General features: G+C 31.1%; 1 protein-coding gene across 1 annotated transcript in view; it reads right to left on the reverse strand.

The window, feature by feature from the left end:
- LOC129962523 (glutamate receptor U1-like) overlaps positions 1 to 19,439 on the reverse strand; it is a 49,713-nt gene that overhangs the window by 25,290 nt on the left and 4,984 nt on the right. Inside the window, exon 3 of the mRNA XM_056076276.1 lies at positions 346 to 436. Within this exon, the coding sequence (XP_055932251.1) occupies positions 346 to 436 (91 nt within the window). The remainder of the gene's footprint in view (positions 1 to 345; positions 437 to 19,439) is intronic.

Consider the following 19,439-nt stretch of genomic DNA (forward strand, 5'->3'; position numbering starts at 1 on the left):
TAAAGTGCATATAAAAATTGTATTTCAAATCGTCACAACACCCGTGAGTATAAATTCTGTAAATAACACAAAGATATATATTATTGTAAAATATACTTTTAAAAAAGTTTGAAAAATTGATTGAAGATTAAGGAAAAGTTATTAATGGAATGTCTTTTGAAAAATTGCATTGTTTGAAATCTGGGTAACAGAAAGTAAGAATAGTAAGTCAATGCGTATATTTATATTGCAATTTAAATTCGTATAATTTACAAATCTTTCAATAAATATATTTTTAACAATTCATTCATGAAAATTTATGAACAGTATTTGAAATGAAACTAAATGATAGTCTTAATTACTCACATTTCTAGAAAGCATTCCCAGCATTCCTGTCCATGATCCATCTGGACTATGAGTTCCCCAAATGTCTCCTTCGGATCTATATAATGTGTATCTGCGTTAAAAACAAACGAATAAAAACAATGATACTTTTAAATTACTTTATAATTACAAATACAAAAAGTGTGGTGGTAACATTATAAGCCAGATAACAACTTCCGGAGAAGAGAGTGCTCTTTTGTCTAGTGGTTATGTTACTCGGCTATGAACCCTAACGTTGCGAGTTCGAACCTCAACCCGCACAAAAGTATTGCTTTTCATTAACTGAAAATACAATAACAAACACAACTATCGTTGTTAATATATGCAAGTTTTAATAATATCTGAATTTATAATGTCAGAACAGAAGTCGGATCATTCTGTATCCGAATTTTCACCTATGAAACTCACCTTTTACTTATATGATCAGTTTTAATAGCAATAACGAAATAAGTACTTGATATTTTAAAAACATTTTTTTACTCTCTCTAGGTATGAATTTCAAACTGGAAAGTTTGTAAGCTGTAGTAGTAGTTGAAATCTTTAATGAAAATGGTTTACTGCTTACAATAGATGAAAAATCATTTTGAGAAATACAACGATTTTTTTTAAACAACTCTATCGGATTGGCTTGCATTTAAACAAAGTTCGAAGGCGCTCTACTATGGACATATCTTGAAAGCAAGTTTTAAGTATAAGATATTTTAACAGTCTGAAATTTCAAAGCAAAATATCGCTTAGCCTATAAAATATTCTGCTCAGACAAATAAACAATTATATAATAAGTTAGCAGGTGTATAAATTAATTTTTAAAAAATAGAGACAAAATGTAAGGAATCACTAAGCAGCTGTAGAGCTTATGTATTTCGATAACAGATGGCAACACGAAAGAAAAGTGTTTTGATAATATCAAAAACAACTTTTTTAAGGCGAATTAAAACATCAATTTACTATGAATATGAAACGATAAAAATTATAAATAAAATATTTTCGGAATGTTTAAAATAATATTCCGTTTTCTACATGTATAACTTTGTATTAAAATTTTTGTTTTTAAAGTATTTTAAATTTAGTAAATCTAACTTTCGAAAGTAGGCGAAAAAAAAAAAAAAAAGATGTATTCTGTATATAGAATAGGAAATTGAATATAGGAATAATTTTTTTTATAAAATGCCTTCCTAAAATAAAATAAATTTAAAGAATTCATAATTTGACAACTGATGTTAAGAAAAATACATTTAAAGTTTTTTTTTTTTTTTTTTTTTTTTTTTTTTATTTCATGCGAAAATTTAAGTATTTTTTAAAAGCTATTTGGGATATGGATTTAAAAATTTTCGGAATGCATGAGAGATGAAAATTTATTTTTATTATTGTACATGCTTTTTGAGAAATATGTGATAAATAGGTGCTCAACACTGATTTATAGAAATAAAACCTAAATTAATTTCTTAAAAGTCTGAAGTTTTTTAATTAAAACAGTTTTATGAAACATATAAAGGTATTTAACACTGAAGTGATTTTTCTAGTCATTTTTTAATTTTTGAAATTCGAAATTCATATATAAATGATTTTCTATTGTAATAATAACATTTCATGCTCCAATTTCAGCAATATAATTCACGGATAATTTAAAAGGACATATTTTTGCATTGTTTTGTATATTTAATAAAATAACATCACGATAAATCATTCATTGAATATATAAGTCTTAATAAAACAACAGTATGTTTTAATACAACATTAAGTCAATTTCAAATTACATTTTCCTAAGTTTCAGTGACAATTTCCATCCAAGACTTAAAATTTAATGCTGCATTAAGACTTTCAAAAATGATAGTCATTTATAGAAAATGCGAATTTCATTCAATTCTTAACAAACCGCATTTTGTGAGCAGTTCGCCAAGGAATACTGTGTTTATTTTCATTTGTTGTTGCGTTGCGGCTTATGGCACTTTACAAGCCCGATGACAGTTATATGTCAGCGATTTACGTCGAATGGGCATCTCTTGTTTTTTCAGTAGCGCCAAAAATACGACTCAGTTACTACATGCATCACAATCGTTTGTACAACCCCTTTTTACAGGGGGACACATTAACACACCTCACAAATAGAACACAGAAGAACAACCAAGCCCAAACCGGGACTCCAACCTAGGCCGCGCAGATCATGGGGAAGACGCGCTACCTGTATGCCAGGACGCCGGTGTTTTTTTATTTAAATGTCTTATGTGTAAAATTTGGTGTTTTAAACTAAGTTCTAAACTTAGTTTAGTTCCCTCAACTAATTAATTTTAATCACTTCATTTGATGCACATTAAATGAAATTATTGTAGTAGTTCTGTTTATTGATGCATGAACTTTCTTAATGACATCAAGTCCCATGATATCATAATCTTGATAACATTATGTATGTTCAAGTAATCTGTATTGTAATTGCACGTTATTTTTCGCTAGATTTAATTTTACTTCATACAAACTATTTGTAAGTTATAAGCAGAATTTTTTTCCTTTGCAGCTTTAAAATAAAAATATCTCGCTATTGAAGATTTGATGAACTGACGGAAAGTGTTTGCAATTCACTGCAAAAACTGCAGAAAATTTTTTGCAACTGTATTCAAAGTTCAATGCATTTCAACTGAATGACGGGCAATTCAAAAAATGTAATATTGTTTTAAAAAAATGTTACAAAAATTTTTAATATTAAAAAGTTACATCACATTTAAATTTTATCTTAAAAATGTTCAAATGGTCTAAAAATCAGTTTTATGCAAAAATACAATTCGGAATTATCTAAAAAAATCTAATTTGTTTTTCAAGTCCTAAAATTCTAACTAAAATCTTAAAAAGATCTCTCCGAAGTGAACATTTCTATTGTTCAAAACATATTTACACTCTAGGTCAAATGATCTGTTTTGTGTAATAAAAGCTCAAGCAGGCACATGCACGTATTCTTTCTCCTTTATTATTATTATTATTTATAATTTACACCTACGTTAAAAGGAAACAATTTTATTTTTCAAAAAATCTTATCTTTCTTTCACTTAGGATGACACTTGAAAGCCCTCCCCTAAATAACTGGGCAAATCTTTGCATTATAGTTTTGAAACTAATACCAACAACTTTCATATTTTTATTATATCTCCAAAAACTTTTCATCTGTTTGCTAAATAATTGTAATATAATTTTGAAAATTATTAATAATATGCAATAACATGATTTGCGTGAACAAAGCTAAATGTATTATTAAATCGCTATCAGAGTTTCACAAGCATCGATATTTTATAATGTTACTCATTAATTTTTATAAATAAAATTATTCTTAGATTCTCCCTCTATTCTTTAAATCAACATAAAATAATTTCTTGTGAGCAAAAGGAAATTATGATTTATAACAGTCTTAAAATTCTTCAGTCAAAAATCGACATAACAAGATTTTAATGAAATCTTCGGAGGTCATATACTGATGAATCACAAACGCCTGTTTTAAGTTTAATTCCTATCAAACCCAAATATAAGGTTGCTCTTCCAACGCTACACTGTATTCTTATTGATACAGTATATGAATAACCTTGTGTATGTAATAATATAGTATGTGAATTAACCTTTCAACTTACAACCTTAAAAATAACTAAACATACATAAGTCTGTATTAATAATATAGGACTATATGTATATGTGCCGTTTGTCACTATTCAGGTCAGACCATTTCACCTAAAGCTTCATTCGGTGCCAAAAATATTTGGAAGTTGAAAACGTTATCTTTCAGAGCGATATTTTTTCTTGAATTAATTAAGAATTAAGTACGTTGTTTCCCACAATAATTTACAAATATATTGTTGCAAAAAGACATTTTTAAAATTAAAAAAAATGTTTTTAAATGATGATAATTTAACGGTAATAAAAATTTTACCCTGATTTTAAATTTTTTAAAAATATTTTTTTGCATAATTTTTAGCAGCTTTTTTTCATTATTTCATGATATTCAAATTATTGAATTGCTTTATCAAATATTTAAATTCGGGCGTTCTTCTATTGTTGAAAGCTCAGGAGAGAAAGATTTTATTTATTATTTTTGTCTTTACGTAAGAAATAGAAACAGGAGGTTGCAACACCGCGAATGACAACAAATAGTTATAAGATATATTACCCACTCAATCCATTTTTAACGAAATATGATGCCATGTGACTTCATGAGTTCATTTACTCAATAAACAGAACACTTTTACGAATATGTTTATTAAAACGAATACGAATATATGTTTACGAATTATGTTTATTTAAACAGAATAAAACAATATGGCTCTTTTTTTTCTATCAATATTGTTGCTTAAATCTATTTGTTGAAGGAATCATGAACATGAAATTATGCACTAGAATTTTAATTTAAATTAAAAGCTATTAATATTTGAGTTGAATAATGCTGTTTGCCTAAAGCGATTATTATCAGTTAAAAGCATATTAATTTTTTTTTAATTTAATGATTTCATTTCTTGAAAAATAAAAACTTCTAAATAAATTTAAGATATTGAAATTTAAATGGATTATAATAAATATTAATAACCATCGATTTAACGATGGTTTAATAAATGCACATCCGTTTTAAGGATACATGAATATAGTGCTCTAAATTTTATCAATTATTACATTTTTTTAGCTCGGAATTCTGAATATATATATATATATATATATATATATATATATATATATATATATATATATATATATATATATATATATATATATATATATATATATATATATATAGGAATATTTTGACACTTGAAAATTATTTTCATGCCAAATTTTTTTACCAAAACAAGATTGCAAATAAATAAATAAATAAAAAAAGAATAATCCTGAAGACTTTTATTTCTCTTAGTATGAGGTTCAACCATACTTTTTAGTATGGTTTCCTAAATATTACATTGGTATTTTGTTTGTAGTTTCTTACCCATTTTATTACATAATTACTCGTCTTTTATATCAGTTGGCCTCCCTGTATCATTAATGGTGTATTTCAGTTAAACTGATAAAATTTGAAATTTCATAAGATCTTTAAAGTTGAATTGTATTATATAATTGTATATTTTTTATATTACTTTGATTGTAAGCTGTTCGATGAAAAAGCTGCAAAAGGAAATAATGGAAAGAAATAAGATATAATAATATAATAGCAATGAAATAAGGGATTAAATGAATTATTACTTTGAAAACAAAATAACGATTCAAAGTTGTGGCAACTACAAAGCAAATAAAATAAATTTTAAAATGATTCCTACTTTTCATCAGTACAATTTAAGTAGAATATATGTCACAAATACCATCAAAGAAAATGAAGAAATTGGGAAAGACATATCTGGAATCAATTCATATTCTGGTATGCACGATCAAAGTCTGCCAAGAAATAAAATTAAATTCTGGCATTGTTAAGTACTTCGCTACCAATGCTAGCTACTACCTTGCAACTACTCTAGAGTTGCTCCCTTTTGTCAAAATTTCTGTAGAGGCCGATGTTGTCTGTTAAAATGCTAATGAAGATAAGCCAATAATTGCGGTGTAGCTAATGAAAATGAACTTAAAATTGCGTTGTAGCTAAAAATGATGAGTACGCTGCTTCTATAAAAGGCGATTTATTGAACTATGAGTAGCAGCATGGAGTCACCCTGCTACCAAAGATGTATCGTTTTCGATCTTCAAATCTAATTCTAGAGGATCACGACCCGCGCAATTACAAAAGGGAGCAACCTTAGAGTGGTAGCTCGCCAACTTGGCGCATTGATAGCAAAGTACTTAATAGGTATAGTAATAAATAATAAAAGTTTATTACTTTTTAAATGTTACATTAGTAATTCATACCACAATATCGAAACAATTTGCATTGAAATTTATTTTCGATGGAATAAAATAAGCACCATAGCATATTACTGAGCTAATTAATATTCACTATAAAATTTGATTGTATATCAAGTGCCTAAATGAAAAATAATAATATATTAAAAGATAATAATAAAATATTTGGAATTCTTTAAAAAGTCATAAAGTGAGATGATAATTATTAAAAGTAAAATTTAAAGCGCGGGAAAATCCCTCGATTGATTTGGGAATTTCCCGCGCACATTCCCTTTCCGTAAATTCCAGATACCTCTACGACGAGTTATTGATAAGCACTTGGATGATGAAATTGCGAAAGAAAAATCAGAATCCTAAGAAGGAAAAAACGTATTTTTGAAGGTTAAATTAAGTCTGAGGAATAATAACATCAAGTAATACAGTTATATATTTTTTTAAAATCAATATCGGAAGATTTGTTTTCTGCTACAACCGGAAATAAAAAAAACCTGATAATTTTTTTAACTTTAAAGTAGCCAATGTTATCGAAGTGGGGAGAAAACGTTTATCGTTTTCTACGACAGGAAGCGCTGCTCTAAGAACATAATAAAACGTGTTTAAAAATTGTCATGTTTGGAGATCTTTTTAAACAGGATACTTAATATGGAGCACAAACGGAAATAAGAATAATTCTCAGATAAAAAAAATTGATTTTTGAGCAATCACTGTTATCAATCCAAAGAGATATAATTTCAATGACAGGAAATGCCACTCAATGTAAAAACAGATAACTAATTTCAAAATTGTTATATTTAAGCAAAATAATGAATATTATTTGCTTTATCTGGTAATAATTTGTTCTTTATAGGTTAACTTTTAAAATAATAGATATTAATAATAAAAGAATTATTAAAAAGTTTTGAACAATATTTACAATTGTACAATACAATATTTCATCATATATTGTTTCAAAGCTCTTTTTTGAATAATATACAATTATTAAAATGCCTATATCAATACTTGTTTAAAAATCTTTCTTTGTTATTGTTCATTAATTATTTAATTTTATAAGTAATATATGATAACCATATTTTAATTTTGATTAAAATCATATTAATTATATATATATAATCTAAAATTAATTATTCTCTAATCACTTGAATTCAAACTTCAATAAATTTATTTTGAATTATTAATTTAATTATTTATTTATTTAATTTTTATTTTAGCTTTTAAGTTTCCCTCTTTTCTGAGATTTTCACACACCGGAATCAAAATTGCGAGTAATATCCTTTTCAAGCTTTATAAATCCTGAAAGCGGTCTCATAGTTTTTTTTTTTATTTCTGTCCTTGCTATATATGTCGCATCAACTTACTGATCTTGGATTTTAATTTAAAAAATTACACACACACGCGCCCATCGCGCACGCGCACACACACACACACACACACACACACACACACACACACACACACACACACACACACAAATGGAAACAGAGTCCGATTTCATGACTTGTTTATACACTGAGGTGACAAAAGTTATGGGATAACAGTATTACAGATACAGATAGCAGTAGTATCAGCAGTAGTACAAAATGTATAAATGGGCAGTTTATTGGCAGGGTTTCTGTTCAATTGATTCACGCAAAAATTTTCTGACATGATTATGGCCGCGCGGCGGGTATTAATAGACTTTGAACGCGGAATGACAGTTTGAGCAAGAAGCATGGGACATTCAATTTTGAAAATCGTGGTCAATTCAACAATCAGAGCTCCATAGTAACAAGAGTGTGTTCAAAATATCTAATTTCAGGCATAAACTTCCACCATGGGAAACGCAATGGCAAACTGCCTACTCTTAATGATCGAGACCAACAATATGTGTGTAGAATTGTTAGTGTTTGACAAGCAACACTGAGTGAGATAACAGCAGGAATCAATGCGGGACGTACTTTAAGTTTTGGCTTTAATGGGCTAGGGCAACAAAAGACCGACCGACTCGAGTGTCTTTACTAACAGCGAGGCATCGCCGGTACGTCTTTCCTTGGTTCGTGACAAAATCGATTGGACCCTAGACTATTAGAAAACTGTTTCTTAGTCAGATGAGTCACGATTTCAGTTATTAAGAACTGATGATGGGGTTCGAGTATGGTACAGACAACACGAAGTTATGGAGCCAAGTTGTAAACAAAGCATTGTGAAAGCTGGTGTTGAATCCACAATAGTGTGGGTTGTTTTTACATGAAATGGATTATGCCTCTGGTTCAATATATTCCCAAATTAATCGATCATTGACTGGAAATGGTTCTTGGAGACCATTTGCGGCCATTCATGACTTCATATATTCAAACAACGACGGCATTTTTATGGATGGCAATGCGCCATTCAATGGACCACAGCTGTTAGCGATTAGTTTAAAGAGCATTCTGGAGAATTCCAGGGAATGATTTGGCCACCTAGATCGCCTGACGCGAATCTCATCGAATGATCAATGCGTGCACAAAATCCTGCACTTTCAACACTTCAGCAAATTTGGACGTCTATAGAAGCAGATGGGTCAATATTTCTGCAGGAGATTTCGACAATTTGTGGAGTTAATGCCACATCAAGTTGCTGTTCTTCGCCGAGCAAAGGGAGGTCCAACACATTATTAAGGGGAATCCCATGGCTTTTGTCACATCCTGTATAATTAAATCAAGTACTACCAATATTACAGCCTGAGTAAAAACTTTAAGGCCAGTAAAAATTTTTGAGAAAATGTAAAATGAAATAAAAGGGATTCAAATAATATTAATTATTAAAGTTCATTGATAAGAAATAAATGCCATAAACATAATTTGTAAATACATAATTATGAAAAAATGTGGTTATTTAAAAAGTTAGTATTTCTGCCTGAGTAAAAACTTTAAGGCCACCAGTCATTTTTTAAAAATAAATATAATATAATCGTGTAATTACCATTGCAACTACTAGCTTGTGACAACGCTGCAATTTTCATACTTGTCATACGTTTCTTCGAAGTATTGGTGATCTTTGTGAAGATGGCGAAGGGTAAGAAGTTAACTGATCATGAAAGTGGACAGATCGAAGCTTTTTCTACAACAAGAATGAGTAGGCGTGCTATTGTGATAAAGATAGAAAGATCAAAGACTGTAGTCAACAATTTTTTTTAAAATTGAAAGACAATTACGGTAAAAAGAATACTGGGGGAAGACCTAAAGCTTTGTCCTCGCGTGATGAAAGAAGAGTTTGCCAACTTGCATCTACTGGAAAGTACTCAACCAGGAAACTGATTCCGACGACAGGTTTAAAAGTTTGTCAAAAAACGATTTATAACACAATTAGAATGTCTGGAAGGTTAACTTATGCAGCAAAATTGACTAAGCCTCAGTTACTGCAGAGACACAAAATAGAGCGTTTGAACTTTGGCCAGAAAGTCATGACCTGGGACAACCAATGGATAGAAATTATGTTTTCTGACGAAAAAAAATGGAATTTGGATGGACCAGATGGCTGGAATTTCTACTGGCATGATATAAGAAATAAAAAAAGAAATATTCTCCAAGCGCCAATTAGGTGGAGGGTCTGTCATGACCTTGGGGTCGTTTTTCTTACAATTGTGTGGGCTCAATTGCATTCGTTTCAGGCAGAATGAATTCACAAGGATACCAAAATGTCCTAACAAATCATCTTTTGCCAAATGTGGAATGTTTTGCTGGAGAAAATTGAAAATATCAGCAAGACAATGCATCGATCCATTCGAGTAATAGCACAAAAAATTGGTTCCAAGTCAACAATGTTGAAACTGTGAAATGGCCAGCTAGTTCACCTGACCTTAACCCAATCGAGAACCTTTGGGGTGACTTAGCAAGAAGAGTTTATGCAAATGGGAGACATTTTACATCAACAACAGAGTTGAAATCTAGAGCGAAGAAGAATGGTATGAAACCGACCCCACCCTTTGTCAAAAACTCGTTTCATCCATGAAAACAAGAGTATTTGAAGTAGTTCGAAAAAATGGCTCTTACACAACCTTCTAAGAATTTGTAATTTTTTTCTTTTATGTTATTTTCTATGTTGGCCTTAAAGTTTTTACTCAAGCTCAAATATTCATCTGTGTGTTCTGTAATATTTTCTAATAATAAAATATTTGCAAATAAATTTTTCTCCTTTTTTTACTTTTATTTAAGCTCAATAATTATCAATCAAATGGTATTTTAATTCCTCAGTTTATATGTTTCCATTTTCTCAAAATTTTTTACTGGCCTTAAAGTTTTTACTCAGGCTGTATATGCTTTAAATGTTACTGAATGAACAATATAGTTCTGTTTAAACTCCAGCATATTCATCTTCTTTCTCATTCAGGAAAAGTTTCAGTTTTTCTTTTAGTTTTCAAAAACTGTTAACTAAACTTTGTCAAATCATGGGCAGAGCACTTTTAACTAAGATAGAAAATTAAAAATGAAGTGGCCGTGATAACGCACTTATATAGCTACAAAAGAGGATTGTCCCGTAATCCAGCTGCATGATTTTCACGTTATTACAGTGAAAACACGAAAATACTCAAAACGCGAATTAACTAGGTAAAACTAAGCGAACAGCGCTAGGAAGAACCCGAATTAACAAGGGAAAGCACATTGTAACTGACAGCGCTAAGGAGAACTGGTTTTATCTAGTTATTTCCGGTTTTGTCCAGTTAAAACCTTACGAATCTAGTTTTAATGCTTGTGAAATAATAAAAATAAATAAGTATAATAAAATATAAATAAAAAAGTAAAGTTTAAAAAGCAAGTAAAGTACAATTAAAAAGTAAATAATAATGTTTTTTTTTTTCCTTCAATGATAGGTTCTTTCCTCAAACACTGTTTTACTTAGTTTAATACCATAATTTTGGATAGATGCAAATAATATTGCCTAACAAATCAGTCAAAAGACGAATAAAACGGGTTCTCCCTCGCGCTGCTAGTTAAAAAGAGTTTTACCTAGTATATTTGGGTAACATTACCATTTAAAGATGTACAGTTATAGAAATAAGACATTGAGATGAGGGGAAAATTTTATTCTTTATCAACAGAGAAGTTAAAGTCGAGTTGAATTCAAGTGGATAGTCAGAAATTAATTTTAAGAACACTGATAAATTGAACTATTTATATAAACACATACAGCAAACCTATTTCTCTATTATTTTGAAAAATCAGGCTAACTTAGAAGCACTCATTCTTCCAGGTATGTTAATAATCTTATAACATTTAAGCATGATACATTTAATAGTGTTTTGCAGAATATTTGTTCAATAATTTTTCTCTTTAAAAAACATACTATTCAGTTTCATACAGATTTCTTGGAATTCGGAATCAAATACTATGAACCGATATTTATAACAAAGAAAATGGTCTTCATTTGGCCTTCAATATGTGCAGATTCTGGTCATCCAATGCACCAATTAAAATCGATAAAAATACCTTTCTCAATCAACTCTCTCAAATAAACACCATCTGTAATTTACCAGATAAATAATTTTATTATTTATTCTATGAGGGTTTGATACATTAAATTTGATTAGTGATTAAAACTGATAATTGATTAATCGTTATAAAATCAACCCCTTTTTAATATCACCGGAATTTTTTTTCACTTGACGACAGGTATTCCATGATATTCTTCCCTTCTTCTCTTCTTTTCGTAATTCTTTTTGAGTTGATTACATACTTTGCATAGATAGCAACCCCTTTTTAATGTCACCGGAAAAATTTTTAATATCACCGGAGAGTCAGTGATATGACTTTCCCCACAAAGCAATTGAATCAGTAATCATCTTTAAATTACGATTGCCGATATGCATATGTGATACATTGAGCTGAGTAGCAGTTATATACAGATAACCTGGATAATTACTAGCTACCCAGTTGAAAGAACAATAATAAAATCAATAAAAATAAAAACATGGCCACTTTTGCAGTGTTTTGGGAAGACGGATAATCCTACTCCCAATGATATAACGAGAGTATCTGAAGCCCGGATATTGATATTTTTTTGTCCCCAGACGTCATTAACGGATAAGCAAATTTAAACAGGACATAGCATGATATTCTTATCCCCTCATAATATTTTACGTAAATAAGGGACATACTGTATTGCTTCCTAAAACTGGATCCGAGGTATTCATATTCTTCTTAACTCATCCTAATGGAGCTGCACTTTCTCCTTCCATCTCTATAAATACGGAGATGGAAGGTTAGGTTTGATCGGCTACTGTATTTATTTACCTTTCTAGAAGGTCAATATAAAAAAGATTCAGCAGTGAGCATTCCAGACATTCTATGATTTAAAACATAACAGAGCGATTCAATGCCTCATTAGATCTCACCTTGTTCTTAGTTTTAATTTAATCCATATGCATCCTTATACTTGAAAATAAAGCATCTATCGTTCCATTTTGTCGATCTGCTCTTCTTTAGGAAATAGGATGACGAAAAATAATTAAATTTGATTCAATTCCGTTTTGAATCAACACAAGATCATTACAGAACAGACTGCATAATTTGCAATTTTGTTAAATGATGAGAATAGTAACTACCGCTCTCATTGTCAAACTTCAACAACACAGACAATGTAAAATGTTAGCACCTGATGAGCTAAGCATTGAAGTGTTACTAATCTCGGAATCATCTACAGGGCTAGACAATCCCCATGAATCCGAAGTCTAAAAACAGTTGAGGGTCCAGGAGGACTTCGTCTTTGTTAAAACCCAAACAAATCGAAAAAGGGGCAGGGGAGACCATGTCTGCTGAAACCTATGGCACTCAGAGTGTATTTTTTGACTCTGCCTAAAAGTGAGGGCTCTAGTATGGTCACTCATGAAGCGCGAAAAAGCAGTTTGGTGGGATCTGGGTCTAAGTTGGAAGGATCCACCCGGATGTTTTACCAAATACCATGAGTGGTTGGGAGGATTTTCAAAAGCTTGTTCAATTCAATTTTTTCCAGAGAAGAAATCTCGCTAAAGGTGAGCTTCCCACAATGACTCACAACCCTCCTCAATAGCGGACCTAGCTAAGGAGTTGGCTTTTTCATTACCTTCAATCCCAACATGTCAACTTATCCATTGAAAATGTATGGCATGACCGGATGAAAGTCTGTCAAGTAGATTTAAAATGTCCAGTCTAGTCTGGTCTCCAACAGTACCCCAATAAGAGAGATGAATTGAAGTGCGAATGTCAGTTAAGTTCCAGATGACTTGGAAATGATCCTCCACCTGAACTACGTACTGCAAGCTCCTTCTGATAGCAATAAGCTCTGATCTAAAAACTGAAAAAAAAAATTAGGATTTTTGATCTTGAACTACAAAGCGCCGGTAGGAGTAGGAATATAAACTCCACTCCCAGAAATTTGCCCTTCGCCTCTGCTACTATCAGTATAAATCTTTAAAGAAGCTCCAGTAATACTATGGATAGTCCCTATAGCCAGAGTTCGGACGAGGGCCGGAATCTCAGAGTTTTTTGTCACACTAGTCAAGAGTTTGTCGTGGAAGTGTATCCCATCAAGTTCCAGGCCAGCTCCCCCGGAAACTAAAGAATGGAGCTCTATATCAGAAGAAGGCAGATTCAGCGTTCTTGCAAAAGAAGAGGGGTTATGTTTCTTCAAATATCGATTATGAGTTCAAGCGTGAAAGTTGGTGGAAGATCTGTGCTGTCCACTGTAACTGTAAATTTTGTTAAAATATTTTGTTAGGCAATAAGTTCTTCTCATCGAAAGAGGTGGCAAATCGCTCTTAAAAAAGACGATGTCATTTGGACAACTATGCCGAAGTCCGGAAATGATTCTAGCAGCACTATGCTGCACGCTTCCAAGTTTGTTAAGATTGATTTTGGAAGCACAAGAAAAGATGGGGAAGCCATACTCCAATATTGGTCTAATAAGAGAAATGTATGTAGTTCATAGTACACTGGCTTCTGCTCCCCAATATCGACTAGATATAAACTTGAGAATGAGCCTGAAGTATTACGGACCAGTATTTATACTATAATCGAAGATAATGCAGAGCAGGGTGAAATATCCTTTCCCTTTTAGTCTGCGTCATTTTCAGATGCGAAATCCCAGCTTCTGTTTTGGCTTCTAGCAACTGAAATAGTTTTTTTTAATGTTTAAATTAACTGACTTATTGGTGCCTGAATATAATTAAGAAGTAAAAAATTCAAGTGTCAATGAGCTGAGATATGCAATAATTATTATTTTATACTTATACTGAATCATTATATTCTTCTTCTAGGAACCAGCATTTCTAATATTTCTTTTCGGCATTTTTTTTATATGGCATTACGTTTTTGCATTATGGATAGAGAAGATTTCATTACAAGAAAACAAAATTTTTAATGTTTCTATAATTTCTAAAGCGTACTATATATTTTTTTATTTCTCAAAAACTGTGCCAATGTGCATATGATTTCCTATTACAACTTAAGCTAGTTTATCTGTGACAGTTAAATCTGAAATATTGTTAACAAGATAACAACCTGTCTTAACGGGCACATCTTTTAGTCTACAATCATCTACAATCTTTTATCCTACAATAGTCTTCAATTAGTCTAGTTCATCTATTTTTATCTCTAACGTACAGTACTCTAATTCTAATACCGAGACCAGCTACGAAGGAGCCTATGGAGTATAGAACACTGTATGCTGTATTAGCCATTGCTGAATCGCATCCTGTCTAGTCTCAGAAGACGCTAACGCTTGGCCCTCATTCCTGCCGATTCATGATTCTTTTGATAAAAAAATTAAAATAATCTACTTAATATTGCTTAGTTTGAATACTGATATATTTTGAAACAATACAAAAGCAAATTTCAAACGGACCCAAAATTTACTCGTCGTGTTCAATTACTGTGGACGATATTTGTGAAGGCATCTTTTTCTCTAAACATTTACACTCCACTAGTCGGAGAACGTTTAAACATGAATATTTAACTTGCACTTGACCAAGTTAAAATACTTTATTAAATCCTGTTCCTAACTTCCGTTCTAAAGCCCAGACTATTTTTATTAAGAAATTACGGTATAGATAACAAAGTCGGTGATTGGCTGGCGCCTTGGCATACGGGGAGCGTATCTTCACCGTGATCTGGGCGCCCCGGGTTAGAATCGCGGTTCGGGCATAGTTGTTTTTCTGTGTTCTATCTGTGAGGTATGTGAATGTGCCCCCCTGTAAAAAGGGTGTTGTGCAAGCGAATGTGATGCATGAAGTAACTAAGTCGCACTCTTGGCCCTAGTTGGTGCTACTGAAAAAAAAAAATGCTATCTTGGCTTAAATCTCTGACAGATCTGTCTGGGGGCTTTTAAAGTGCCATAAGAAACAACAACAAGTCTGTGATCGAATTGCTCTAGTTTAGTTCTATTAAATAGGGATGCGAACAACAAATATGGATGAATGTTTCTAGAAGTCTCATGGGTCAGTTTTGAGTCACAAAATGGCACCTGTCTATTTATGAAGCATTTATAGCCTATAGAAAACAGCACAGCATCGCACTTTATTCACTATCATTCCGATCGTTTTCATTTATTCCAAATAAAATGCTTTTAGCTTTTCATGCTTTTGTGAATCATGTCATTGGATACTATCTAATATTGTCATTCAAACTCTCTGGATTTCACTGTCTGCACTCGCTTCTTCAAAAGAACTCGCTGTATTCATCATTTTTACTTTCTTATACAAAAAGTTCACACTGTAATCGTCAAAAAATACAAACTCGAGATTTTGTTTCAAACCTCCCTGAGTCCGAATTTCTGTAATCTCATTTTTGTAATGATTGTATGTCTATCTGTGATGATGATGATTCAAAAACGTTTTGAGCAAAGCAGATGAAATTTATGATGAGATCGTTGGATCAAATTCGTTACTATCAAATGTTGAACGAAATTCAACAGAAATGTGTCTGTCTGGTAAGTGAACATGTTAACTATAAAACTTAAAGAGCTATATAAATAAAATTTGGTGCACAGTTTTTGCATTTATAATCTAGGTCTATATAAAATTTTGAATGAAATTCGTCAAACAATGGATAATTTGTCCATCTATGTATTCATATACATATAAATATTATAACTCAAAAACACTCTGACTTATATAAATGATATTTTATATGCTATCCCTTTCTCTGCCAAATTTTGGAACAAATGCTTGGAAAGTAAAGGCATTCAAAATGCATATTCCGTTTTTTACTATACTATGAAACAGAAACAGTTCATATTCGGGAGTCTGTAAATAAAAATAGGTGTTCTCATAATCTTCACGACCTTTCCTAAGGTTCACAACTTTTAAGGGGTGGAGGGTGAGTAACACCTTTATTAGGGAGAATGCGAGAAAATATCGGAGAGACCATTTCCGCTTTTTTGAATATCCTTATTATATATTTCTTTGGAAAGAATAGATGATACTCATTGTTCTAAAAAATTTATATTTTTTTTCTTACTTCTTTAATAAACTATCTTTATAATACCGATGAAACTTAATTTCTGAAATTGTATCTTATTTATCAATGTATTTTTCTTTCATGATTTTTAAAAAGGATTTCCTAATTTTGAAATCATGTATATTTGCAAGATATGCATCGCATAAGCTTCTGACAATACGTAGGTAATTGTACGTACGTGATACGTACGTATATCTCCGATCTCACGACATGATATGTATACATACTTATATGATAGAGATATATCTCATTTCTATATATATCTTTGCAATATATTGTGTGGGAATATGTCTTTGAATATGAGTAGGAAAGCTAGTGGTGGTTGTAACAGGTGCAAGTTGTAATATACACTTTATGCAGAAATTTTACAAATTTTTAATCAAAATTTTCGCCAAATAAATATTTTTTGAAAATTTTTATAACACCAGCACAGTTATGCTTAACCAAAATAGGTAATGAAAAGTTGTAAACAAATACTTCATTTTAGTTAATTAATGGCGTTTTTTGTAAACGTTAATTTAAATTAATATGGTTAATTTTTTTCAAAAATATTTTTATTCTTTTCTAATTTGCATGTATATTAAATTTTAAAACACTGCTTTAAATTTTTTTCCAATCGCCAAGTTAAAAAAAAAAAAGTTCCCAACTATGCTCTGGGACAGATTATAACAAAATCTCGGGGCAGGTTGTAGCATATTAAAATTTGCAAGATTTATCTTGATTCCTCTCAAAGGTCTCCCGAATTTGAAATTTTTGATTCTCCACATTGCACTTGTTTTTCTATATGCAACGATTTGCCACAGTCACCAAAAACCTAAATAATTCCAAGATAAGCAGCTGAAGCTCCCAATAGGTGGCCTCTGAACTGCTACAGACAATTATTACACTGAACTGCTACTGACCCATATATATATCTTATATCTACCAAGATGGATGTATCTTGATTTGTGTTTGATTCATGTAGTTCGATTTTCTGCTTTAAGTATAAGCATGCGCCCTGAAAGATCAAATCCTCCTTTTGGATTCACCTCTGTAAGAGTCTGTCAGAAACGCTCGCTTTATAATAATAATAATTACACCAACAATAGCAATTACAATGGCAACGACGACGATGACGACTACTACAACAACACTAATAATGACAATAATAATAATAATGATAATGATAATAACAGCAACAACAATAATCCCTTCTAACTGGTCCACACTAGAAAGAAGAGATAGACAAAGAATATGGCGTCATAATTATTAAGAAATAAAAATAAGAAAAATTGATGATTGAAAATGAGAAGAAATGAGATGAATTTAAGAAAAAAGTGCAAGAGGGGAAACAAAAGGTAAAAAGGGTCGAAGAAGAGAATTTTGAATCAATATACAGATTCATAATAAAAGAAAAATCGTTTTTGCCTATTTCGAGGAAATGCAGGCAGAAACTCTGCAGATATATTATATTATTGGGTATTACACTAATATCCTGCTCTGACGCAATTTTACAGTTTTGTTGGGAAATAAAACATAATTTTGAACAATCAGATAACGAGGATAGCACCTGAGCTGTTAAGTCTTCTGCGTCACATCACAGGAAATAGGTTTGTCATCAACAGATTTAGCGCACCCCAGAGCCACTTTAAGACGGTTCGTCTATGAATTCGGATTTCGAACCAAGAATGCTCCCGTTTTGGGGATAGCAGACCACTGGGACAGATCTTTTCAGGACCACCGAAAATCAGAGCATTTCAATTCAACAAAATTGCCGGTAGCTGGCAAATTTGTTGACAGAAAACAGTTTTAATGCTCAATTTTCAAAATTTGGATACACAATGTGTGCAATAGGATGTAATCTATCATTTTCTTGCATTAACTTCAATTCTCATGCAGGCTGAATTTTATTTTGATTAGTTAAAGAATTTTTCTTCATTTTATAGTAAATCACTTGATAACATTTTTTATCACTTGATTTACTGTCATTGATGATAACTACCAATTATCGTGCATTTTAATTACTAGGACAATGGTAAAAAAATATAATTTTAAATAACGGTTACAATCAGTAACGATGTTTTAACGATTACAATCAGCTCTATATCCGGGGGCAGAAAAACAAAGCAGTTCAATTAAGCATTGAAGCCGTCTTCCTTTAACAGGCCGGTAGCCGGTAATTTTGTTGTTGGAAAATAGTTTTAAGGCTTAATTTTAAAAATTGGGATACAAAACTTATGTAATAGTTAGTAATCTGTCACTTGCTTGCATTAACATCAATTCCCACACGGCCGATTTTTATTTAAATTAGTTAAAGAAATTTGCTTTATTTTACTATAAATGACTTGATAACATTTATTATCACTTGGTTTACTGTCATCGATGATAATTACCAAATATCTTATGCATTTTAATTATTAAAACAATAGTAAAAAGCAACTAATTTTAAATATTATTGTTTTAACTATTACAATCAGACGAATATCCGAAGCATTTTTATTAATTAATTTTATGTAATATATTTTAAATGTAACTGCCATTCACTGAACTTTAATCAATTATATCCAAGCCTTTGATACTAAATTCACGTGAATCTCTTCCTGTTTTTTATCTTGTGAGATTATTTGAGGCCTCTGTACCAGTTTCTTTCACCTCATGTGCTCTATCGCGTAAAAACGCCCTTTAATTTTGTAGACAGTTTGGTGATTAGATTACGAACCAAGTTTGAAAATAGTTCGAGGGCAACGATTACTGCACTAAGTAGTAGATTTTTTTTTGAATAAGACTACTTTTTTTCTACTT

The sequence above is a fragment of the Argiope bruennichi genome, chromosome 3, assembly GCF_947563725.1.
Source record: "Argiope bruennichi chromosome 3, qqArgBrue1.1, whole genome shotgun sequence".
Taxonomy (NCBI): Eukaryota; Metazoa; Arthropoda; class Arachnida; order Araneae; family Araneidae; genus Argiope; species Argiope bruennichi.